Raw genomic sequence first — 26,354 nt, 5'->3', positions numbered from 1 at the left:
AGATTGTAGCAATGAATAATTGTTAATTATGAGAAAGAAAACTGATATTTTGTAAGGTCAATTTGGGGTTTTTTTTTAAACTTATTTTTTATTATTTTATTTTATTTTATTTTATTTTATTTTAATATAATTTATTGTCAAGTTAGCTAACACAGCTAACATAGAGGGTATATAGTGTGCTCTTTGCTTCGGGAGTGAATTCCCATGATTCATCATTTACATACATTTCAGAGAGAGAGGGAGAGACAGAGCGTGCAGGGGGAGGGGCAGATGGAGGCAGAGAGAGAGAGAGAGAGAGACAGAGAGAGAGAGAGAGAGAGAGAGAGAGAGAGAGAGAAACTCAAGCAGGCTCCACACTTGCTGCACAGCCCAACATGATGGGGCTCAATCCCACAACTGTGGGATCACGAACTGAGTCGAAATCAAAAGCTGATGCTCAACCGACTGAGCCTGTTTTTTATTTATTTATTTATTTATTTATTTATTTATTTATTTATTTATTTTTAAATACTAAAATTCTGGTGCCTGTTTCCATCAACAACTGGCTTGATCAGAAACTCTAGATGTGCATTTCAATGAGTTAACAGAATAAAATGTTACCAGTTCCATAAACGCACTCCCTCTCATCAGCATATTGTCTAAGAGGCTTTATGATCTTGGGGACTCTTCAAACATCACACAAACTCCCTTGTCTAAGGGAAGTGAACGTAGAAGTCATGCAGATATGTAGAGGAAATATGTCTGTAACCGTAACTATAGTGTTTAAGACAGAGAAGCGATAATCAAATAACAGAGTTATTATTTAAAACAATGAACTGGAATTTAAAATCCAAGGTCTAGGGGCGCCTGGGTGGCGCAGTCGGTTAAGCGTCCGGCTTCAGCCAGGTCACGATCTCGCGGTCCGTGAGTTCGAGCCCCGCGTCAGGCTCTGGGCTGATGGCTCAGAGCCTGGAGCCTGTTTCCGATTCTGTGTCTCCCTCTCTCTCTGCCCCTCCCCCGTTCATGCTCTGTCTCTCTCTCTGTCCCAAAAATAAATAAAAACGTTGAAAAAAAATTAAAAAAAAATAAAATCCAAGGTCTAATCAAACAAGAGGTGAAATCAAGTGCCTTCCCTGACATGCAGATCTTTTGGTCTCTCTGGTACTTTCTGGAAGTGAAAAATTGGGTATGTTAACAAACTCAAAATGTGGTACGTTTATGCCAATTAAGTCATATAATAGATTGTTAAATGTCTGCACAATGAAACTGGCTTCTAGATATTAAAAAAAATTCAAAGTTAATTAAGCAAAATGACTTCTCTTTGCAACCAGGAGGGGAACGTGCCTGTAGTACCCAAAACAGTAAAACATGACAGTGAACTTCCCTTGCTGCAGTGAGCTTTTTGTTCGGATACCAAAAGGAAGGGACGTTTCTCTCAATTAATCAGTGTCCGGGGAACACTGTCTAAGAAAACAAAGGAACAAAGGGTCATGGAGGTCTATTTTCTGGTCCCTTCGTGCATTTTCATAGCTCATCTTTTCAAGGTGATGCTGTCACATCTGGTAAGATCCTTCTCCCCAGGACTCTATGAAACAGGGAGGGACAGGGAGCCCAGACTCAAGCAGAGGGCAGGGCAGGGCGGGGCAGGGCTCCACAGGCAGAGCCCTGCACTGACGCGCAGTGACCTCTCCTTGCTGGCTTCTTCTTCCTTGAAGTGGCTCCATCCTGCAGATCCCACCAGGCGTGTTCACCAGGCACCGTCCGCAGGCTCATCCAGAGCCCACTCTCCCGGGAAGCCGAGCGCTTCCAGCCCACCATCCCCATGGGGGCAGAAACATGACAGACAGGTGGCCCAAGTTCAGCAAAACGCACTACGAGTACGCCTTCTGATGAAATCGAAGTAGAAGCAGTCTACTGTGCCACACAGGACAAAACACCTTATTCTTAAGGGCTTCTCTGTGAAGAACTACTGAGTGTGGTATCAGAACCTTGTCACCTTGCAGGTGTCCCCTGCTGTTTATGGTGTTTAGGGTCTCTTTTTATTACTAATTTGTTTTGCAGAGGTCATCAGTCGGCAGGGATTTCACAGTGAGGGTTTATAGGTACAACAGGGGGACTATTGTACCAAGCTCATGCATCTGATGTAAGAGACAATTGAGAAATAAAGTCAGTCATCACCGCGTGATGTGCTGTTTACCATGAAATATTTAAACAGGTGAGATACTTCGATGGAACTGGAGGGTGTGATGCTGAGTGAAGTAAGTCAGGCAGAGAAGGACAGATACCGTATGTTTTCACTCATATGTGGAACTTGAGAAACTCAACAGAAGACCAGGGGGGGAGGGGAAGGGGAAAAAGTAGTTACAAACAGAGAGGGAGGCAAACCATAAGAGATTCTTAAATACAAAGAACAAACAGGGTGGATGGGGGGTGGGGGAGAGGAGAAAGTGGGTGATGGGCACTGAGGAGAGCACCTGTTGGGATGAGCACTGGGTGTTGTATGGAAGCGATGAACCACGGGAATCTACCCCCAAAACGAAGAACACACTGTCTACGCTGTATGTTATCCAACTTGACAATAAATTACATAAAAAAATAACATAGAAATAAAATAAACAGGTGAGATACTGTAGTGTGCCTAGGACAAACCATTTTGTACCTGGATATTGTGTTCTCTCTCTCTCTCTCTCTCTCTCTCTCTCTCTCACACACACACACACACACACACACACAATGCATGACCCAACAGGACATCAACAACAGCATGGCCTCACTGTGCATAACATCACCCAGTCCCTTCCATTGATAGTGATATTTTGAGCGCATTATTTCAGATAAAGGGTGGGATTCATCTAAGTATCTAACAGCTAAGGCTCTGGATTAGCTCTCTCGAATACTATTCCCAAAATAAGTACAGAACTGTTTAGAATTTATTTTTTTAGAAATGTTTAGAATTTCTCAAAATATCGAGCTGTAATCACATTTAGTAACATCCATTTCCTGGGTGGATGTAGAGATGCTTAATTACACACACGTGCGCACACACACACACACACCCATCATGATCTACCCTACATATATAGATAGCTGATGTATCTGAAAATAGCTTAAGACTACTATTTACTCTGGATTTACAATGAAGAGAAACAATCTCTTCATTTCTTTAAACGGGAAACGTTATCATTAGTGAAGAATACCTTGCTTATTAGTAAACTTCTGTGGACCAAGTAGACCATGCCTTTCAAAGGGAGAGCTGGATCCCGCTGAGTAGGGAACAGTCCCTGTGCCATCCAGAGGGACATCGGGCTAAATCTCGCAGTTAGTGGGAACTTAGACTTATTCTATTAACCAAGGCACTAAGGGCCACAGGGAAGGAGAACACCCTGTTGGCCCTAGAAATTACATAAAGCCAGACAATCACAAGGCTACCACCTCTGTGGAGGGAACACCCTAAAGTCTGCCTACAGACGGACAGGCCACAGGGAAACTTATCTGGGCAGATTCTGGGTGGGCAAGTGTCTCCCCTCAGAGAAATCATGATCCTAGCCAGTCTTCTCTTGGTTTCAGTGGTTTAAAGTTAGACTCTGTATATGCCCTTAGGATATTTTAACTAAAGAATTAACCTAAAAATGGCCCCACGCCGGTAATACTCCTGGAGCATTTCACCAAAGCAAAAAGACAACAAATGTCTCTACAAGACTAAGCCTCCATTCGGGCCACTCAAGAGTCTCCCAGCCTGGCCACCACAGGACACCAAATCAACACCCCAATGGACAAAGACACAGAGAAATCATTATCTCTGGGCAGACATAATAAATACCACTAGCAGAGCCTTGAGACCTTCAGATGATGCAACGATCGGTTATGTATGGCATAAGAAGCATGTTTAAAACAGCGAAAAGAAAGGGAAATATAATAGGAGAAAAGAACAAGAAACAATATTTAAGAGGAAGCAGATGTGAAACAGAACAAAGAACTCTTAGACATGGAAAAACAGGTCATTGAAATTCAAATGCAACGCACGCGTTAAATATCACATTAATCACTGCTCAAAAACGGGTTAGTAAATTATAAGAAAGCAGTGGAGAAATTGCCCAGAATGAACCACAGAGAGACAGAGATGGAAAACATAGAAGAGAAGTTAGGAGAGGAAACAGAAGGAACAGCAGGCACCCGAACGAGTTCTGGAAGAAAAGAAAAGGGGTAAGAAGGAGGAAGTAGGAACATTCACAGGGATAACGGCCGAACAATTTTCCAATTTCAATGAACTTTTCAGGTTTGGTGACATAAAAGCAGCTGATGATTTGCAGATGAAAGTCTCAAGCAGAATAAATAAAACAGAATTCATATGTAGAATCATTGTAGCAAAACTACAAATCTATACGGATGCACATGTGCTCACACATAGAACAATGTTTGTTTATTGATCCATTTTATCCCATAACTCCTATGTGCTAATGATGGTGCCAGGGTCTAGGGCATTAAGTTCAATGAGTCATTGAGTCATGGTCTCAAATCTTAAGATACTCGCTCTCTGAATGAAGACAGTACCATAAATAAACACTACATAGACCATGATGAGTTCCACAGTAGAGAGATACACAGAGCACATGGGAGTTAGGAACATGGACAGACTCCCCGTGACGATAAAGGACAGAGGAAGGAGTCAGGAAAGCGTCAAAGGACAAAGGAACACTAAGACGAACTTTTAGAATGAAAATGTTTTCTAGGTGGAGGAGAATCCATGCAAAAGGAAAAGTGTGAAGGCATTCATCCATTCATTCATTGAACATGTTTGACCACATTCATGATGTGTGTTCTTACTGGAGGACAGAGGGCTGGGGGGATTTGGTAGGAGGTTAGCTTGGACAAGAGAAGCCATACCTATGGATAAATAGCTTTTAGGCAGGCTGGAATGCCTGAGAGCAATGGTTTCAGAACTTTTTCCATCATGAAAACTTTGAATCTGAACCTTCAGTAATTCCAGTACATAAAACAGGTTAAAAAACAAAAACAAAAACAAAAACAGATGCTCACATGGAAGGGGAGATGTGTTTGCAAAAGTGTCTGTGTGTGTAAGTGCGTGTGTGCTCATGGCTGGAGCCCTGTGAGTCACAAGTCCTCTCCTGACTGCATATAATTTCTGAGTGTCTTTGTTAGGTCCATCCCATGCACAGATATTTCATATGTTAGCAGCACTGACCAAAGAACCAGTGTCTCCATTTGTCTAGTCTAAGCGGCTTTGGCTGGTGCACACGTCATCTTTCTATTTTTGCACACATTTGTTTTCTAATTCAAAACGTTATTGACATAAAATATTAGAGAAAATATTTTGCTACTGATGTGTCAGATTTTCTAGGTGGATAATCACTATCAATAATAGTGATTTTGTGTAATCCTTCTCGATACTGTTTATTCCTTTTTTATTTTCTTCCCTTCTCACAATCCTTCCAGCTTTAGGATCAATGTTAAAAAAAAGGCTGAATCTATTTCACAAGTAAATATCGTGTCCACTTAGGACTTAAGATAATTTGTGTGTGTGTGTGTGTGTGTATGTGTGTGTGTGTGTGTAAGACTCCTTTAAGTTTGGGGCTCCCACAGACTTGGGAGTTGGGATTTGGGAGTTGACCATTACTGTCTTCTGGCACCTTCTAAAATAGTCAATTGATTTTTCTCTTTTTTCTTATTGATGTGGTGTATACTAATAATTAAAAGCTCTTAATCTTGATCATTGAGTATCTTTTAATGGAGTGCCAGCTTCTACTTGCTAATGTGTTACTCATGCCTCTGTATATCTACAAGTCAGATAATGGTCTATATTTTTTTGGTATTGGTAGATCTTTGGATGTGTTACTAGTAAAGATATGCTAGATTTTTAATTTTTCCGTAAATTTTTGACAATGAGAAAAGTCTTAAAAGAAGAACATAGAGACAGCCAATACATCATTCTCCCAACAATGTGAAAAAAGCAATTGTGTGATATATTTATTTCAGATCACTGTTTTTAACAAATAAATTTCACAGATAATTTGTACATTATTTTACTTCTTTATCAGATGGAATAAGTATGATCAACTTTGTGTTTACCTTTTCCTTCTACTTTAATTTTTTTTTAATTTTAACATTTATTTATTTTTGAGAGACAGAGAGATACAGAGTGCAAGCCAGGGAGGGGCAGAGAGGGAGGGAGACACAGAATCTGAAGCAGGCTCCAGGCTCTGAGCTGTCAGCACAGAGCCTGATGCGGGGCTTGAACTCGTGAACTGTGAGATCATGACCTGAGCTGAAGTGGTACACTTTGACTGAGCCACCCAGGCGCCCCTGTACAAAGGATTCTTATTCACATAGTGTTACTACTTCTGTGTTTACACATACTTCTTTTTTTGTCACGAAGGATCAATACTTTGTTTTCTAGTAAAGTTTCTATTTGCCTTTACTTCTGGATTTAGTTTCTAAATTTATTACATTGTTTACAGAGAATATAGTCTGTACTTTTTCTTAATTTGAGAATTTATTCAAGTTTAATTCTATGGCCTAAGACAGGATCAAAAATTTTTTTTATCATTTTGCTTATTGTATCCATCGTTAAGTGTACTTTTCAATCTTTATTCCTTATTCCCCCCATTCCCCCCCCCACCTCCCCCCTGCGAACATCAGCTTGTTCTCTACAGTTAAGCCTGTTTCTTGGTTTGTCTCTCTCTTTTTTTCCCCTTTACTCACTTATTTTGTTTCTTAAATTCCACAGATGAGTGAGATCATATAGTATTTGTCTTTCTCTGACTTATTGCACTCAGAATTATACTCTTTAGCTCCTTCCATGCCATTGCAAAGAGCAAGATGTCACTCTTTTTTATGGCTGAATACTTTTCCATTGGACACTTGGGCTGCTTCCTTTATGTTGGCTATTGTAAATAATGCTGCAATAAACATAGGGGTGCATATATATTTTCGAATTAGTGTTTTCATATTCTTTGGGCCACCCAGCAGTGGAATTACTGGATCCTATGGTAATTCTATTTTTAACTTTTTGAGGAACCTCCATGCTGTTTTCCACAGTGGCTGCACCAGTTTGCATTCCCACCGACAGTACATGAGAGAACCTTTTCTCCACATCCTCGTGAACACTTACTGTTTCTTGTGTTTTTTATTTTAGCCATTCTTACAGGTGTGAGGTGGTGTCTCATTGTGGTTTTGATTTGCATTTCCCTGGTGATGAGTGATGTGGAGCATATTTTCATGTGTCTCCTGGCTATCTGGATGTCTTCTTTGGAGAAATGCCTGTTCCTGTCTTCTGCCCATTTTTAATTGGATCATTTGGGGTTTGGGTGCTGAATTGTAGAAGTTCTTTATATATTTTGAACACTAACCTTTTCTTGGATATGTCGTTTACAAATATCTTCTCCCATTCAGTAGGATGACTTTTAGTTTTGTTGGTTATTCCCTTTGCTCTGCAGAAGCTTTTTATTTTGATACAGTCCCAGTAGTTTATTTCTGCTTTTATTTCCCTTGCCTCAGGGGTTCATATCTAGAAAGATGTTGCTACAGCTCATGTCAGAGAGATCATTGCCTATGTTCTTGTCAATGATTTTTATGGTTTCAGGCCTCACACTTTGCTATTTAATCCATTTTGAATTTATTTTTAGATATGGTCAATTTTTTAGTAAGTCTCTGAAATGCAGTATTAATATGGAAAGCTATCATTTGCTTAGCTGACACACCTTTGCTCATTATCTTGCTTATAGGAAATTTCAGCTCAAAAGCAAATACACCTTTAGGCCCATTCACTTTCTATGACTTTTACTTTAGGGCACTACTATTTGTGAGGCCTCTCGCGTTACACATCTGCCTACATACACTCCTTATCCCTAACAAATTACTCCATTCTCCTTTTCAGTTATTCGTATGTTCATGTCTTTATATGGATCACAAGTTTTTCTTGTATGTTAACGTCCACTCAAGGTGACCTACCCAAATGCAAGACTTCCCCTATTTCTGGATGAGTGCCACATGGCTGCTCAGATATAAAACATGTGGGATTAGGTCTATTAATAATATAGTATGCATAATAATATGTAGTGCTTCCTGTAACATTTATACGGAAGATGGTATGCAATATAGCACATGATGGAATCATGTAGTAATATAGCTTGTTATTAATAACTACATGACTGCATTTATTTTGTTTTTAATTTTTTCCTAATGTTTATTTTTGAGACAGAGAGAGACAGAGCGTGAGCGGGGGAGGGGCAGAGAGAGAGGGAGCCACAGGCTCAGCACAGAGCCCAACCCAGGGCTCCGACCCAGGAACATGAGATCATGACCTGAGCCAAAGTCAGACCCTCAACCGACTGAGCCACCCCAGCGCATTTATTGATGCATTTATTGATGTGCATTTATTGCATTGCATTTATTGATGCATTTATTTACTGCATTTATTGATGTGACATACGAGGAAGCGTCTGGCTCCTGCCCTTCTGCCTTTGCCCTCAGAGTCTTCCAGGTTGGTCCCATCATGTTGTCACTTGTTGTCCTGAAAGCCTCAGGAATTCATCCTCATTTCCTCTCCTTTGCAAGCTCTCTGTCCTCCCCGCCGTCCCTGCCCTCCAAGACCAGGGAGAGGAGAAAGCCTGGAGGGCAGGCTCACGATACCTGTCTGCAAGAGTTGGGCTGAACACAGCTGAGAAGAGATGGGCTGGAGGACTAGCAGGGGGATGTCTAAAACACATGTGGGAGGATAGAAAGTTCTAGAAATCTCACAGAGATGTTTCAGGCAGAGCCCCTCTGGAGCAAGTCTTGGCCACTGGACCGAAAATGGGTCTGGTGGAAAGCATCATGGCGTGGAAAGATAGCATAGCATTGAGAGCTCGTTGGGTTCTGAGTCTCACTGATGCCTTCGGACATTCCAGAACTTAGTTCTCTCTGCATTCTGTTTGTTTCTTATCGGTGGAGATGGCGGGAAAGGCAGCCTTGTGGGGCAGCTGTGAGGACTCAGGTTGGCTGGAATTTCCGTGATGTGCTCAACATTTGGCCATCGTGGCTCCAGGGAAATGTTCTGTCCATCTCTTAGGTCTGTTTCCACACAGCACAACATTTGCCCTGCCTGACTGTACCTTGTCCCAGAGGAAAATCTGCAAACTTTCAAAAATCTTGTAAAGTACAAATACATTTCCAGGTCAGAAGGCCTTATCTGAGAATCATTCAACGAGCTGGGATTCTCTTTAGGGGTCTCGGGGAACCTCTGAAGGTCGGCGCCTGCAGGGACCACACCACATGACCCGCCAGAGAATGTGGTTCTTATTAGAGCGTGTCAGAATCCTGCAGAGGTGAGTCCCGATGCCCAGGTCATGCCCTTGTCCCATTACACCGCTATCTCTGGGAAGTGGGAGGCACAAATGGGCTCAACAGTCCTTGAGAGATGTTGGAAATCACTAACTCAGAGAGAGTTCTCTTGCTGCTCTCTGGAGGAAGGCATAAGACAGAAAAGATGCTAAAATGCAAATCTAACTCATCATAGCTACCTCCGCAGCCAGGAATACCGTGGGTATTTGGACACAACGCTCATTTTCTCCAAGTGTCCTGTTGCTCTGTCCCCTCTCCATCTGGAACATTCTTCATACTTGGTGAACACCTTCCCCTGCAGGCAAGGGGTGGACGCTAAAGCGACTGAGCCCCCCAGGAGCTCCCCCCCCCCTGAGTATTTCTCTCAGCGGGACCCTGGAAACTCAGCCCGGGTTATCTTGCACCCTGGTGATGGTTGCTGCTGACACAGTGCCCTTCACCTAAACAGAGCTGCAATCTGAAATAACTTTTTTCCGTGGGGGCTATGTGCTTATCTTACTTATCACCTGCAGTTCACAAGGCGTACTGATGACGAGCCGGGTACGGTGCGTTAGCACTCGTCACTGTGAAGTGCTTATTCTCCAGGGAGGAGGGAGCCCGCCATCAGCGTGCATCACTTACGGCTTTGCTCCTACAGCTCTCCATCACCAGAAACTGCATTAGAAAGCACAACTCCTGTTTCTCTCTGGTGTGGCTGGTGGCCTCTGGGTACTTGCTGCACGTGCGCCCCCCTGTCCCTGTGGATGCTGACGCTCAGCTGGTGTCTCTGCTTCTCTAGTCCTGATGCCTTCGCCTATGTGGCGTTCATCTGTCTGCTAGGGCTCCTGCCTCTCCCCTCCCCCGCAGCACAAAGTCTTCTCACCTGCTCCTGGGGCCCCTAGTCAGATGTTCAGGACACTTCTCACACTGTAATTGAGAAGGCTACCTGCTGATCGCCCAGATTTTGAACATTTTGAGCAGCTTCCGAGTAGCGATCATCTCTTTTTCTACAGCCTTGCAAAAGTGCACTGTGTCTGGGGTAAAGGAGATAACGCCTCCTTTTGAATGAGGGAAGGACAAGGGCGGACTTGAGGACTTGAGTCTCCTGGCTGCCCACAGCCTCTGGACGGCTGGTCTTCCAGGGTCCCCCTTGTCTGCCCAGCAGGCCATCAGACTCCTTGGCCCATTTCAGCTTGCAAGACCTCGACCATGTGTCGCCACGGTTTAGGCCGGGGTGACAAGGAGGACTGAGGGATGAGCCTTCCAAGCAGGTGGCTGAGTGTGGGCTTCAGAGCATGGGTCCTGTAGTGGCCCAGCCACAGCGGCAGGGACTGGACTAGACATCACGCGGGCGAAGCCAGGAGATCGGAACCTGCTCCGTGTGCTGGGGGGGTTTAGGCAGGGTGGACAGTGAGGATCTGACTTTTCTTTAGAAAGAGCACCTGACTGCGGAGCAGGGTGTGGGTTGTAGTGGGGCCAGTCAGTGGTGGGAAACCCAGAAGGAAGGCTTGAAGGATTTCAGGTGGGTGACGATGGGCACCCAGCCCAGGACTGTAGTAGGAAGATGGGGAGAGGGGGCCGGATCTGCTGTGTAGGCAGCAGGCATGGCCGGGACGTGTCCACAGACGAGCGTGGGAAGGGGGAGAGTTAAGGACAACATTTCAGGTGATGTCATGGGAGGGGAGACTTGGAGGGGAGTTAGATGTGTTGGGGAGAGAAGCAAAATGATGACCCCAAAGCTATTATAAACTCGCAATTACAGTTTTAACACTATTTTTATGACTCCTGTGTGTAAGTCACCTTGTATACGCCCAATCCCTGTCCCCACCAACCACTGGTCAAAGTGATTAATACCACCTTTGCATGTAAGCAAAAGGCAGGGTTCAGAGAGAGGCCATAACGACCCACGGAGTGCCCATAGCCATTGAATGGCTTAACTCCGGTGCATCTGTCCACCATACTCTCCCTTCACTGCATCGTTATTTCTGAAAACAGATGCCCAGTAAGAACTTCATTGTTTTAAAGATGGGTCAAACACCTTAGAAGATACCACAGAAAGTCCAGTACTGGTGGGGGCACTGCCATTTCAGAATCGAGGGCACCCCGTTCATCATATGTTAAATGTCCTTACGCTCTGGGGAACCTCTCTCCGGCTGACGCCCAGCTAACTCTCGCAAAGGACACTGTGCACTTAATTCTGAACAACACGATGTCAGGAGGATACGGGAACTCAAACCCCCTTGCTGGAATGAGCTTTCTTAGACGCCAAGAGTCAAGAGAAGAGATCTCGCATTCAGTGCAACAGAACTCGGGAATCATTCACTTGCTGCTAAGAGTGAACATGCAAAAGTTAAGCTGAACACCTCAGGGTGTGACAACTAGATTAAAATAGATTCGAGGCGCTGAGCAAGATCCCACCAGCCCTCATGCGCGGCAGAAGGTGTGAAACCAGAAGCCCACTCGCGCGCTGTGCCACACTGCTGGAGACGACCCACTGACCCACCTATGTGGCGCCCACTGACTGCTTTTGTGCGACGAGGAAACATTCGAGGTTCTGTGATGCAGAACACTGAAATGATGGGAGAAATGCAGCAGCTGTAAACCAGTAAGTGAGGACAGTTTGGAATATCCCTCCACGAAATGTGGCTCCATGGGATTCTGCTGAGACACAGCTACCCGAACAAGGAGACCCTTGCCCTAGAAAGTTCAGCACCATCGACCCGCAGACAAGGGGGTGAGCAACGCTGTGAGGCAGTGGTTAGGAATCATCACTGGGCGGTTTGTATTTGCAAAGAGGGAGACATCTGTGGAGCTGGGGTGACAGCCCGATGAATGACCTTCCCCAGGCCTCAGCCAAAGCACAGGCTGGGCTCTGCTGTGTTTCTGGAGCTCTGTTGAGATCGGTGTTGCTGGAAGGAGCCATACAATGGAGGGGACACAGCTCACAGCATCTGAGGTCGGTCAACCCGACCAGGAGTTCCCATGACTCTCCCCAGTCTCATCTCTGGGCAGGTTAACACAGCCAACAGAAGTAGCCAGACGAAGTAGGTTTTTTTTTTTTTTTTTTTAACGATTTTATTTATTTCTGAGAGACAGAGAGCAACAGAGTGCGAGCAGGGGAGGGGCAGAGAGAGAGAGAGACACACAGAATCTGAAGCAGGTTCCCGACATGGGGCTTGAACTCGTGAACTGTGAGATCATGACCTGAGCCAAAGTCAGACGCTCAATGGACTGCACCGCCCAGGCGCCCCAGAAGAAGTTTTTATGTGTATACACACAGAGGTTACTGAGTATATTTTAACATATGTTTTGACTCGATGGCCCTAACCTAACAGTGGAAGGCAACAGAAACCCTGCTTCCTCCAGGATTCCGTAAGAAGTTTCACATGGTTGTCAGAGTTCAGTAACAAAGAGACCTCAGTGTCAGAACAGATAAAACTGGCCAACTCTGAAAATAAACACCCCCAGCGCAACACTGGAAAGCCCCAGGTTATGGCAAATAATAAACAAGGAACATCGTGACATCATCCTGAAGGTTTTTTTTTTTTCTCTTCGGCACAAGCAATGCTTTGGGGAGATAAGAGTAAACATAGCCCATCGTCAATGTGCATTTACTCAGAAGCTATTTTGTGCCGAGAACGATTCCGGTCGTTTTCAAGTTACCAGTGATCCAGCCAAGTAAGTATCCATGACCTCGTGCAGCTTAACTTCCCACTGCGGGGACACACAAGGTGCAGCAGGGGCATTCAACCAGTAAATTCCAGAGCCTGTTAAGGTGCTGCGTGCTCTGGACAGAAGAAGCAGAGCCTGCTAAGAGTGACTGGGAATGCGGTGTTTGGGGTTCAGGTGGGGGTTCTACTGGGGGCTCACTGAGACGGGCACAAGTGAGCAAACTCTTGAAGAGGTAAGGAGGTTAGCCAAGGCAGAGTGGGAGGAAGAACATTCCAGGGGGAGGGAAGGGCTAGAGCAAACCTAGGATGGGAAGCTACCCGGGCGCCCCTGGAGCAACATGGAGGCCTTAGCGGCTGAGTGGGGAGCCACGGAGGACTAGAAGGGAGGTCAGCGCCAAGAGGGACCAGATCACACAGAGCCTTGGAGGCTGTCAAGGGTTGCGACCCTCAGGGAAATGAGGAAAAAGCGCAGGGTCGGCAGAAGAGTGCATTGAAGAATCGTTCTGACTGTTGCATTGAGGACTGGTTACTTGTGGGGACAAAGGGAGCCCAGCGGGACAGGGACAGGTGGGTGATCGCCCCAGAGCGGTGGCAGAGCATGACAGGTCACCCGTGGCTTGGGAAGGAGGGCATATGGAGGCTCAGGGGCGCTCTGGCTGGGGCAGTGGGAGGCTGGGGAGGATGGGGCAGGTGTGGGTGGGGCGGGCCGAGCAGGAGCCCAGGCTGGGGGCGGTCAGGGACAGGGTTCTGCTATTTAGGAAGTGCCTCGGGGGCTGCACAAATGTATCTTCACAGAAGCAGTTGCTTTAAGTATGAGCCCCAGCATGCACCTGTCTTGGCAAGCTAACTCCTCCCAAGGCCACTTAAGGGGCCGTAAGTTGCCAGCAGAAGGAAGAAGGCGGGATCACTTTACTTCCCCCAACAGCCCATGGGGAAGCCTCCGCGGCCGAGAGAGCTCGCTCACAGAAGATGCCGCTGTCAGAACAAAGCCAACAAAATGACCTGTGACCACACAGCAGTGCCCACACCTACGTCCCCAAGCCGTAGCACAAATGCAGGCGGGGAAAGATCTGGCCGAGGAGGAATTCATGAAAAACACCAGGTCTCTGCGTGCCCATCCACGATAAGGTGAACGGGAAGTCCTGCTGGGGCAGAATCCCCAAACAAGAGAAAAACAAAGAAGCCCAAAGTGCCTGGCCCGAATTCTGAAAATTCTGAATCTACAGGAAAGCAGGGGTGAAGAGGGCAGGGGGTGAGGGAAAGTGTGTGGGCAGAAGGCTTGCAGCAAGAAGGGGAAGTGAAAGTGGGGCAGTTTGGGGTCACGATATGGGGAGAGGGGCCAGACGGTGGGGGCAGTGGAGCAAGGTGAGGGGTGGAGAGAGGTAGGAGGGCAGGGGTGGGTGGAGTGGGAGGTTGAAGAGGGGTGGGGGTGGGGAGGGGTGAAGTGGGGGATGGATAATGGGGACGGGGAGGGGTGGGTGGAGGGGAGTGAGAAGGGGTGGGGGGCAGAGAGGGGTAAAGTGGGGGGTAGAGTAAAGTGGGGAGGAAGGGGTGGGTGGAGGGGGCTGAAGAGGGGCCGGGGAGAGGTGAAGTGGGGGGTGGAGTGAGGTGGGGGACAGGGGTGGGTGGGGTGGGAAGTGACGAGGGAGGAGAGCAGGGGTGGGTGGAGTGAGGGTGGGGGGCAGGGGGTGGGGCGGGGGCGTGGAGAGGGACCGGCTAGTGGTCAGGCTCTGTCTCCTCTCCATCCTCACCGTAAGTGACTGGAACCAGAACATGAGATGAACAGCTGACATCGGTGCCCTTGGGCTCCAGCCTCTCCTTGTGTGCGGGGACATTTCTCCGTGAGCTGCCATCACCGTGTGGCTCTTTTTCAAACACTTCCCTGAAATCTTCCGCCTGTCATTTGGAGACCAGGGTTTGAGAGGCAGACGTGGGGTGTATCTAGGGCCTGGCCACGGCCGTGGCTCCTGAGCCGCCAGCACGTGCCATTGGGTAACTCAGTCAACCCTGGCTTGTGTCAGGCCAAGCCGCGGATGAGGGGAGGTGACATATGTCAAGTTCTCAGCACAAATGAATGTTGGTTGTTAGGGTTTTAACTGCACTGACGGGCTGCGGATTTATAGGAGCAAACGGCATTCGCTTCAAAGAGCCCAGGGAACGTCACTTTGGGTCTGCGTGCACTTTGGGTCACGTGACACGTGAACACATGTGTCATCACAGGGGTCTGTGTAAACCCCTCATCATGTTATCGGTTTCAGAACCCAGCCTGTAAGATACACAGTGCGTGTCTGGTTCGAACCGGACACAATCCTCTTGAGGAGAACACACGATCGGTAACAAATCATGCATTCCAGAATCTTACTGAGGTCATCATCTCTTGTGATTAACTCAGTGCAGGTTTAGACTTAAAGGAAATCTTTACTTTTTTTTAATGTTTATTTATTATTGAGAGACAGAGAGACAAAAAGCGTCAGAGCGGAGGGGCAGAGAGAAAGAGAAAGACACAGAATCCGAAGCAGGCTCCAGGCTATGAGGCGTCCGCACAGAGCCTGACGCAGGGCTTGAACCCAAGAACTGTGAGATCATGACCTGAGCCGAAGTTGGACGCTCAACGGACTGAGCCACCAGGCGCCACCCCTCCCTTTTCTTTTTCCCACTCTGGCTGATACACAATGACAAAGCATTTGAAGCATTCAAATTGATTTTTTGCCCCAGGGAAAACATGAAACAGGAAGTTTTCCAGAAGTGTACAGGTTCTGCTTTAGGTTGTAATACGACATGCTCTGTTCGCCTGCTGTAAGGGGGGACCCGCGGAGAAGCCAGCGTGGGGTCCCGAGAGCCAGCCCCGCCTGTCACCACCAGGCCACCCTCCTCTCTGCACCTGCCCTCGTCACCCTCACTGCCTCAAAGGGCTGTGCTGATTGTTATCCAAAGATCCGACTAAATTTCCACCGCGGAGAGATGTCACAGTGACACGTTCCTGTGTGGCACAGCCCCGAGGTCACACCTACACGAGGAGAAGCCTTGCCAAGGTTGCAATTATTCCACGTGAGCTAAAGCTCTAACAGGAACTCATGGTCTTTGGCATCACGGTGATATTCACGTATGGCTCCGATGGAAAAGAGCCTTCCATTCTAGCAGTAACGACAGAACTGACTCTTCTCTAGGCTCCGGCAGCCGGCCACCCACCCTGACCACATGCACGACAGCGCTGAGGCCGGTCCCACTTCACGGAGGACCGAGGGGAGGCACGGAGAGGTTGCGCGATTTCCCGAAACGACCTAGGCAAGGAGAGGAGGGTCCCACGGAAGCTGCGTGCTTTCCGCTGATAAGCTCACTGCCGTCAGCAGCCCACAGGCCTTTGTCATCGAATACTGACAAGGTGCAAAGCGGTCAGCCCACTGCAAGGACAAAAGCCCCTTAAATGTCAGCAAGAGCAGAAGTGGACTTGACAGGCCACATCGACGTGCGGTTTTGCTAACAGTTATTCGTGGGCCTTGATTTCGGGACCAGGAAGAGCACTGTGTCTTCCCCTGTACTGTCCTTCTGATGGCTCCCTGGAACCACAATCGGGGACCGAAGACCATCGGGGAAAGAGCATGTGGAAAACAAGGAAGAGTATGTGTACATGTCATGGTCATTGACCTGGCAAGGGGATGAAATGAGGCTGGGGCAGACGTGGGCTGGGGTGATGGGGACGGCTCACCCAGGCTCGCCTGTCGCAGGGAGATGGCCACTCTGCCTCTGCCCCGGGGGAAGGCCATATGGGGCTGCTGGGTGCCCGCAGTGGAGGACACTGGCAAGCAGGGCTGGGAGACAGAGAAGTGGCACCCACTGCATTAGCCTGACATATATGGTGGGTGGCACACACGTGAGCATGGGACGCTGTTGCTACAGCTGCATGGGTAGGTTTTGTGAAGGCGACCAACTCTCTCTTTCTCTCTCTCTCTCTCTCTCTCTCTCTCACACACACACGGAACTGTGAGAGTCTTTCTAAAGTAATAGGGAGTCACCAAGCCAACCCCTGAGCATGCTCTGTGGTTCTTCTCTACAAGCTTCAGGAGCCTACCTGAGCCCCACGTCCAAAACAGATGATATCACCCCCACTGGCGGAGGGGCTCCCGCCCGCCATCTTGATATAGCATGATTTAGAATGCAATAAAATAATTTTTATTCATAAAGGGGAAATAATTCAAACGGAGAGAGACAGAGATGAGAGAGACAAAGAGAGACCGGGAGGGAAGGAGGCTCTTGGAAATGGAAGGGACCCTGCTGTGAGACACCGAGGCAGATGTGGAGGTCATTTTCAGTGAGTGTCTGCCTTAGGTAGGTAAGGTGGGGCTTCCCTTTGGCGAGAAACATCATTACTACCACGGTTCACACCTACACAAACTGGGGGACGCCAGCCGCAACTCTTTATCCTAAACTTTTGGACCCAGACATGTTCTGTTATGCAGACGATTTTTCTTTACTTTTGTAAGTTAATGTAGTGTTTATATTCCCAGCAAGATTGGCAGGATGCTTTAATCAAACATTTTAACTCTGGGAAAAACCATACGAATATTCCTAACAAGTGAGAGATACGTGTCAATTCAGGTTTAGATTCTGCTTCAGACGAGTTCAGGTTGTGTCAGTCCTTTTACCAGCATGAGTCAGAAATAAACGGTCGGTTTTCAGAACAATTTTGTCTTTGGGGACTACGAAGAATCAATTGGAGATCTATAGTCCAGATTATTACATCTAATTTGCTGACCGGAAAAGCGAGACTCAGAACATTGAGCTCTCCTAACACAAGAGTGGATTTCTTTTTTCATAACTGAAAGGTAAACATGGTCACTGCTCATCAAATGTCACCCGAGTTTATTTCCTCACTCGCCTGATGCTCAGCTCCAGTCTGAGGCTCTCGGAGACAGAAGTAGAGAGAATCTCCAAGTACATGTTAATAATCCATTCTGTCAAATTCCTTAAGGCCTCACCAGCTCTGTTTCCTTGTATCATCAAGAAGATTTTATCTGATGTGACAGAAAAGCAATACTTATTAGATACTTCGGAGCTAGGAGGTTTCCAATTTGCTAAATTGGAATTTACCAAATATTATTCTGACATGAGTGTAAAGAGCAAAAATTAAAGAGGCGGGAAAACAATAATCTGTGTAGACGGGATGGGGGGTAGGCCAGGCCTGGCCAAGCAAGAGTGAGGACATCAAATCAGCACTTGGTGATGCATTTAAAGAACCAAGATGTGAGGGTATGTGGGGATCCCGGTATCTCCTTTCGCATTGGTGCCTGGGAAAATAAAGACAACCAAACTGGAATTTCAAGGAACACAAGCAGAACTCTGAAAAGAGTTATAGTAAGAGTAATAGTCTGGTGATGCTGAGAAAAGGTATATTTTCATCGTTTTTCTCCAAATCATGAAGGTGCAGACAGTGGAATTAATGTCTGTATGTCAGGACAGAGTGTCAGTTTCCAAGTTCTAAGGCTGGCCATCACACTTTCCCAGGGGACAAACAGCAATCAGGGGCAACCAGTTGAGCGCTTGGGTCCTGGGGGACAGATCACCGGGTTTGAAATCACGGTGCCCCCATTTCCTTCCTGCACGGCCCCGGGCAAGTTACATATCTGGTAGGTCTCAGTGTGCCCATTTGTAGAACAGGAGGAGTATTAAGATCTATCTCATAGAGATGCTAAAAGATTTAAACGATGGGGCACCTGGGTGGCTCAGTCAATTAAACATCTGACTTCGGCTCAGGTCATGATCTCATGGTTCGTGAGTTCGAGCCCCACGTCGGGCTCTGTGCTGACAGCTCAGAGCCTGGATCCTGCTTTGGATTCTGTGTCTCTCCTTTTTTCTGCCCCTCCCCTGCTCACGCTCGCTCTCTCTCAAAATAAATAAATGTTAAAAAATTTTTTTAAAAAAGAGAAAAAGATAAAAAAATAATACCGTCGATCAGATGGATCACAGAATTGCTTCACCTTCAACCCCAAAAACTATTTTTAGGGGGAAACAGACATAACAGAGAAATGACATGGAAACGTGCCACACCTTGTATCTGCAGTTCTCCTGAAATACATTTGCATTATCAATGGTCCTGTATATGAGTAGCTGTGGGGCCCAGCTACCTGGCAAATCAGCAGGGTGAGCTGTGCCTGCCCCCCAGGCCTCCCCACAGCCGCGTCTTCACCCTGGGGCTGGCACCCTTCTGGGTGCTGGGGATCAGCCTGGCTGTTGGAGCAGAACAGAGTGGAAGGAACCTGCTTCACGTGGCTGTTTACTTGTGCCCAGCTCCCCTGTCCTCCTCTTTGGTTAAACAGCTCCCATCCTCCACCCTTTCGGAATGACTCAGGGACCAGGGAGGGCCTGAGACCTAAGCTGGGCTGCCAAGGTGGCCTCTTGGAGAGGAAAAGAGGAACTTTGGCTTCCTCTCCAGGGTTCCTAAGATGTGGAAGGTTAGGGCTGTGTGTGTTATGTTCCTCCCCATGTTGGAAAACACAAGCAAAGTAAAACAGAGGGGTGTGTGTGTGTGTGTGTGTGTGTGTGTGTGTGTGAGAGAGAGAGAGAGAGACAGAGAGAGACAGAGAGACAGAGAGAAAGAGACAGACAGCATCTAGTTCCAGGATCTAGTTATGTACGACTTCTTTCTTCTCCAATTAGTTATGTGATTCTCTGAATCCTTCCTCTTTTCCTTTTCTTCTCTTTTTCCTCTTTTTTTAATTTTTTTTTAAAATTTTTTTTTAACATTTTATTTATTTTTGAGACAGAGAGAGAGAGAGCATGAACAGGGGAGGGTCAGAGAAAGAGGGAGACACAGAATCCGAAATAGGCTCCAGGCTCTGAGCTGTCAGCACAGAGCCCGACGTGGGGCTCGAACCCACGGACCGCGAGATCATGACCTGAGCCAAAGTCGGATGCTCAACCCACTGAGCCACCCAGGCGCCCCTCTTCTCTTTTTCTTCTTAAATGTGTTCATGTTGGGTATCTGACACCAGCAATCAAAGAGTGCTAATTAACATAAAACTTGAAGCCACACATACCTGGGTTTGGATTCTGGCTTTTTCATTAACTAAACTTACTAGCTAAATGTCTTTGATTAAGTTATGTATCTGTGCTTCAGTCTCATTATAAAAACAATTTAGGGGCGCCTGGGTGCCTCAGTCGGTTGAGCATCCAACTTCGGCTCAGGTCATGATCTCACGGTCCGTGGGTCTGAGCCCCGTGTCGGGCTCTGTGCTGACAGCTCAGGGCCTGGAACCTGCTTCGGATTCTATGTCTCCCTCCCTCTCTGCCCCTTCCTTGCTCACGTTCTGTCTCTGTCTCTCTGTCTCTCTCTCTCAAAAATAAAAATAAAAACATTTAAAAACAATTTTTAGATAAAAAAATAAAAACAATTTAGAATGCTCACAACTCTCCCATAGGATTCTGAAGACTAATTAAAGAGGTAGAACATGTCCCTCATACCGGTGTGGTTTGTTGCTTTCTTTTCCCCTCTCTCTCCTCATCTGGGTGCACGTGACTCGAAAATGGAAAGAAGGAAGAGACCCCTGACCCTGAATCCTCGCTACTGGCTTTTCACAAGTGAAATTTACCTGGCCATTTACAGAGGTGACCCAACCCTTTCCATTATTTTCAATATTCTAACCTTCAGCGAGGATGATGCAATCTCTTATGGCTTAAAATTTTAATTTTTCTACCTGAGAAAGAAGTAACCCAGAATTGCTTTTTATGATAGAGGTGACAGACTCCACAATGTCCGGACTTAGTTTTGCTTAACTAATTCTAAATAAAAACATGTACGCAAACATCGACCTGGTGCTTTCACTTTCATTCTCCTTAAAGATGTCCCTGACGCAAAGTGGCAAAGCCAGTGGTTGCCAATTTACAGGCCACATTGCTGTGGGCACAATACAGAGGGTGAAGGGTGAGGGTCAGTAGGACTTAGACTCCAGTCTGGCTCCTGGATGACCTCTCCCTCTTCATGCCCTGGTCTCTCTGATGCAGGAGCGGTCCTCTGCTCAGGTCCAGGTGAGGATTCAAAGAGTCAGGGAAAAGAATAGTAGGACGGGGTCTGGAGGATGATGGGCACTGCTCTCTAAGTTGTCGGTATCACAATTGTGATTATCATGTAGATAACTCATAATAGAGTCAGGTAGAGATACATTTTGATTCCTCTTATCTTGAAACTGTGTCTTGGGAGCACCTTCAAGATTTACTTGCCTAAAATATGTAGCCAAATGAAGAGTCATCCTCAAATAATAACGTAAGTTTACCCTTACCTATTTTTCAATTATGTGAAACTTTCTCAAGCCAAGTTAAATGTGCATAAGAAACCCTGAGCAAAAGAAATGAAGTCTCAGCGAGCGTTAACTGCCACAGCGTCCTCAGTGACAGGTGCACTCCCAGGCAGCAATCACAAGTTCAAATACTGGATGAGTCAGAGTTTCCTAACACACAAGGTTAGAAACAGGTCACAAGCTCTGAGTCAAGGGCTGCTTGCTCTCAGCTTGTAATTCACAATCTGACCTTTTCTGAAAATGTTACTATGCAGTGCGGCAATAATTTACGACGCTCATCAGAATGAAGGCAGATTAGGAGTAACTTCTTTGCATTTTGGAGCCCAACTGTTCTGGGATGAAAACCTGTAAACGCTGTTTAAAGCACACGGAAGATAAGCAATTAACGACTGTGTCTAACTTTCATTAAAGCCCAATCCCACGAACGTGGACTATATTTATCCTGAGATGCAAGGTTAGGAATACGTACAAAGGAGTTTGAAATAGAACTTGAAAAACAAACAGCCAGGAAAAAGAAGTAAATCATAGGAAGAACCATAAATCAAAAAGAAACCTTTAGTGATGAGCCTTTTTTTTTTTTAGCTCCTGACTTTGTGGAGATGGCACCATCTAGTGGAAATTCTTGGTAAATGCAATCTTATTTTCCCTGCTTTAAATGTTAGTGACCCAGAGACTTGTTTTTCCTTGACATCATTGTTGTTGTTGTTTTAACAATCTGTACAGAAAAATCCTTATGCAAAGTGTTATAAATATTGTCTCCATGCAGTTCAGCTATAGGAACTCATGGCTGTACCATTTTTATTCCATGGTTAAGCAACAGTGCTATCTGCTTGTTTTAGGTATTGTTCCAATTTTACAAGCAGGAAAGTATTTTTAGGGGCATTTAACACTGAAATAAACCTTCATAAATTTTCATGTGAGACTCTGAAAACTTTTAATTCCAAAAACAGAGTCAAAGTTTAAAAAAAGACACTTATGTAGCTTTAATTACAAAGCATTAGCTCCAGCAATGTTTCCTTCTCTTTGGAGTTCAATTACATAAGAACATATGACGGATACCGAGTATGTCTGCAGCCCCCAGTTACTGTTCCATGTCTATTTTATGTTCCACGCAGGCAATGAGTTGTTATTAAAGAAGGAAAGAGGTACATTTGCAGGAAGCAGGCTCGCAATTCTTGGTATTATTTGCCTTAAGACTCAACATACTTCAGCAACATTTCAGTTCAAGCTGCACTGTAGGATGAACATTGAGTAAGCAAAGGCATATCTGGATGGTCTATTTTTTAAAAATTTTTTTAATGTTTATTTTCGAGAGAGGAAGAGAGCTCAAGCAGGGGAGGGGCAGAAAGAGAGGGAGACACAGAATCCGAAGCAGGTTCCAGGCTCTGAGCTGTCAGCACAGAGCCCGAAGTGGGGCTCGAACCCATGAACCGTGAGATCATGACCTGAGCCGAAGTCTGACACTTAACCAACTGAGCCACCCAGGTGCCCCTGGATGGTCTATTTAACAGATACCTCAACATCTCTGTAAAGAAAATCAGATCAGTAGATGTGATGGTAACAACAGCACTCTTCCTAATAGTCTATTTATACATCGTGATTTTTCCCATACCTGTTGGGTGCTGATTTTGAGGGGGAAACTCAGAAGGGCCACTGGTGTGTGAAAGGTCAGAAAGCTAGCAAGTTGAGATTTACACCGCCGATTGCAAATGACCCAAACAATTTCAAAAATTATGGTCCTTGAGATACATCATTACTCCATAAAGATTAGGCCCCAACCTCAATTCAAACGTCAGACAAATACGAACTCCTGAGCCTTGCCAGCACCATAAAAGGGAGAAGACCCACGCCACAGAAACCCCAGAAACAATGTGATGCACATGATGCATTGTAACTTGCAAAACACCCTGTTTTATTATTAAAGAACATTATGTCTGTGTTATTCTCATTGTACAAACGTCCCAACTGATATTTTTATGAATCTGGAGTGGTGGTGTGTATTTTTATTGAGGAATGTTGTTTTGTTCCCATTAGATATTTATCATACATTTTAATAAAATAACCTCTTTGTTCAGGGGAATTGAATGATTCATGATTTTGCTGACTTCTTTCCTGTTGGAGCTTCTCACAAAGGAACCCCTGACTGTTTGACTTTCTAAATAGCCTGAGTGATTCCAAACTCTCTTTTGCAAAGAGGGATGAATGCCGGGGCGGGCTCCCCCATAAAGGAGACCTTGTTTTCTCTCCCTCACGCCCACACGTTCGGAAAGACGGGTCCAAACCCCAGACCCAGAAGTTAAATTGTTTCTTTGAATGGTAGAAAAGATTCCGGTCCTTTACTCTTCAGTGGCTCTAAGTCCGAAATGCCAGGCACACACGTGCAAATAGATACAGACAACCCCCTAAACCAATTATCTGCTGTCTACATTGACTTTGTACTCGTAAGCATGATTCGGAACACAGAAATCCGTAAGACTTTTCTCCCTCGCTTCTACTCCTGAACACCTGACGTGGGGTTGCCCATCCGATGCGTTTCTTCCCAAGGACAACGTCTCCCATTAGAGACACTCAATGTAGCAAAACAAAGGCTCATTCCAGGGAACAGGTCTTTCAGTGCTGCGGATACATGACATATTCCCTTTGGCACAAGCCTCCTTATGGTTCTGGGTTTGAGTTCCTCCTTCACGAAATGAGGAGATTTGGTAAAAAACATTTTCAGTGCCCTAGGAGCTTAACATTTCCTTATTTTTTTTTAAAAAAAAGTCACTTTTACTTAGACTACCATGCTCCAAAAGGAGTATTTTCTTTCTTTTTCTTCTGAATTTCTGTTGAGAACACAGTAAACCCCCAAAGTCCTTCAGTAAATAAAACACAATTCTGATAAGGCCTTAACTTTTTTATTACTTCTCTCCTGCTCTTCATGACCCATTGTGCCTATACTCCTGGATGTAATATTTTCAAAGAAATTGAGAGTGGTTGGTAACGTCGTGGTAAGTTAGGACAGGGCCGTTCATCCCCTTCAAGTGGCCCTGTGCCCCACTCTCAGTAATGCCTCACGGCAGTGGCCACGACAGAGGCTGCCCCATTGTCCCTCCAATCCATTCCAGGAGTCCCTTAGACACTATCACCCCGGAAAAGCTCCATCTCTCACACTTGGCATCTCGACCCTGCAGCCCCAGAGGCTTCTCTGCCTTCATGCCTCAACCAGCAAGACAGGTCCTCCTCCTCAGGCATTCTTTCACTTTTCTCTCAAGGGCTCTCAAAAATTATGAAACACACGCCACTCTTCTTGAATCCAGTAACACCCAGTAACTCCAAGTCAGATGTTAGCAGGCATCTGAAATAAATCCATATCTCTTTTGGAGTCTAGTGCCTCTTCCCTGTCCCAGATTTACTAGTGAGCTTGGTCGGTACGCCCAGCTCCCTCTGCTCCCTTCTTGCACCTGTTTTTCTCCCCTGAACGGGGCTCACTCTGCCCACTGTTTTCTTCTCATCCCGATCCAAATCTGGACCAATCCGCATGGGGAGACACATTGGATCGGGCAGGTGGCAGAAATACCCTCAGCGTGAAGACATTCCTCAGCTCATATCTTTAGGAGTCCCTCATCTCCATCCTGTCCTATGACCAATGCATCTGCATTTGAACAAATGCTTTCTGCCTCCAGGGCAGAAAATGAGCTCCTCGGTTTATGTGCCCTTTGTCTTCATCCCTTATGCAATTTCATCTGTTACTAATGAACGGTGATTGCCACATAATACTGCCCATTATTTCAAAAGACTGCCAAAGATTAGGAATGCATAACTAATGTTATATCCAAAATACCCAAAGGAACAGAAAGGTATATATAGATGCTCACTTATTAATTCTGATCTGAAAATTAGGAAAACAGAAACACAACTTAATACATACACAAACCTCAACACTCTAAAAAAAAAACTGTTACAATCCTTTTACAGGTGGTTGTAACCTAACAGTACCCAATTTTTCTCTTTGACCCACCCACCACTTCTCTGAAAAATCAGGAGAAAATTTAAGACTGCTTAAATGCCACCACGACTTCAGGACGGAATTACCACGTAGAAAATATGCAGTCACTTACCGGTGTGCACATAAATTATTAAGGTGAAGCCCGTATTTTTCTTCAGCAGATAACCCATCCATCAACAAGTAGAAAATGAGAAAATTGCTCTGGCCAAGAGGTTGTGAAACAAGTCTGGATTTCTCGAGCATGTATGTATAAATTCTGGCTGGTTAAGAAAAAAAAGGGGGGGGGGATTCTGTTAAATGGCATTACTAGTTTCATTCCCATAGATTTACACACGCTAATGAATTGCACGAGATAATAACGCAACTGTTTTCAAATACAGACCTTTTGAAAAATAGCTAAGGCTTTATTTTCTAGAGCGGTTTGTAGGTTTCCAGGAAGATTAAGCAGAAAATACCAAGAGCCCCATCATACCTTCTCTCTCCTACCCAGCACACCGTGTCCCCTATCATTAACCTCTCGTGTTAGTGTAGTAAATTGGTTAGAATTGATGAGCCAATATTGATGCTTAATATTAATTAAGTATATAAATGTGTGTTGATATTCACTCTTTGTACACTCCACCGGCGTTAAGACGTTCATAATACCATGTTCTACCAGCACAGTAACAAACAGAGTGGTTTCACTGCCCTAAAAAGCCAATGCTCCAGTATTTATCCCTTCCTCTCTCCCTAACCCCTGATGCCCACTGCTCTTAGTACTGTCTCTACAGATTCACCTTGCCCAGAATGTCATACCGTTGGAATCATAAGTATGCAAACTTCTCAGGTTGTCATCACTTCAGTTTCCTTCATTCAAAGATATACATTTAAGGTTCTCTGTCTTTTCATGGCTTGAGAGCTCACTTCCTAAATCATCGGATAAGAGCCCACCCTACGAATACACCAGCTGATTTATCCACTCACCTATTAAAGGATATCTTGGTTGCTTACGGTTTTTGCAATTACGAATAAAGCTGCAATAAACATTTGCATCCACATTATGTGTGGACATAAGTTTTCAGCTCAGTTGGGTAAATACTGAGGAGTGTGATTCCTGGATCGTATGGT

The 26,354-nt window shown here is 45.7% G+C and overlaps 1 protein-coding gene across 1 annotated transcript in view; it reads right to left on the bottom strand.

Moving 5' to 3' along the window:
* Window positions 1-26,354, bottom strand: part of MYO16 (myosin XVI) — a 493,885-nt gene that overhangs the window by 240,607 nt on the left and 226,924 nt on the right. Inside the window, exon 16 of the mRNA XM_030314012.1 lies at window positions 25,360-25,507. Coding sequence (XP_030169872.1) covers window positions 25,360-25,507 — 148 coding nt within the window. The remainder of the gene's footprint in view (window positions 1-25,359; window positions 25,508-26,354) is intronic.

Source organism: Lynx canadensis, chromosome A1 (assembly GCF_007474595.2).
Source record: "Lynx canadensis isolate LIC74 chromosome A1, mLynCan4.pri.v2, whole genome shotgun sequence".
NCBI lineage: Eukaryota > Metazoa > Chordata > Mammalia > Carnivora > Felidae > Lynx > Lynx canadensis.
This window is presented reverse-complemented; position numbering and strand designations above follow the sequence as displayed.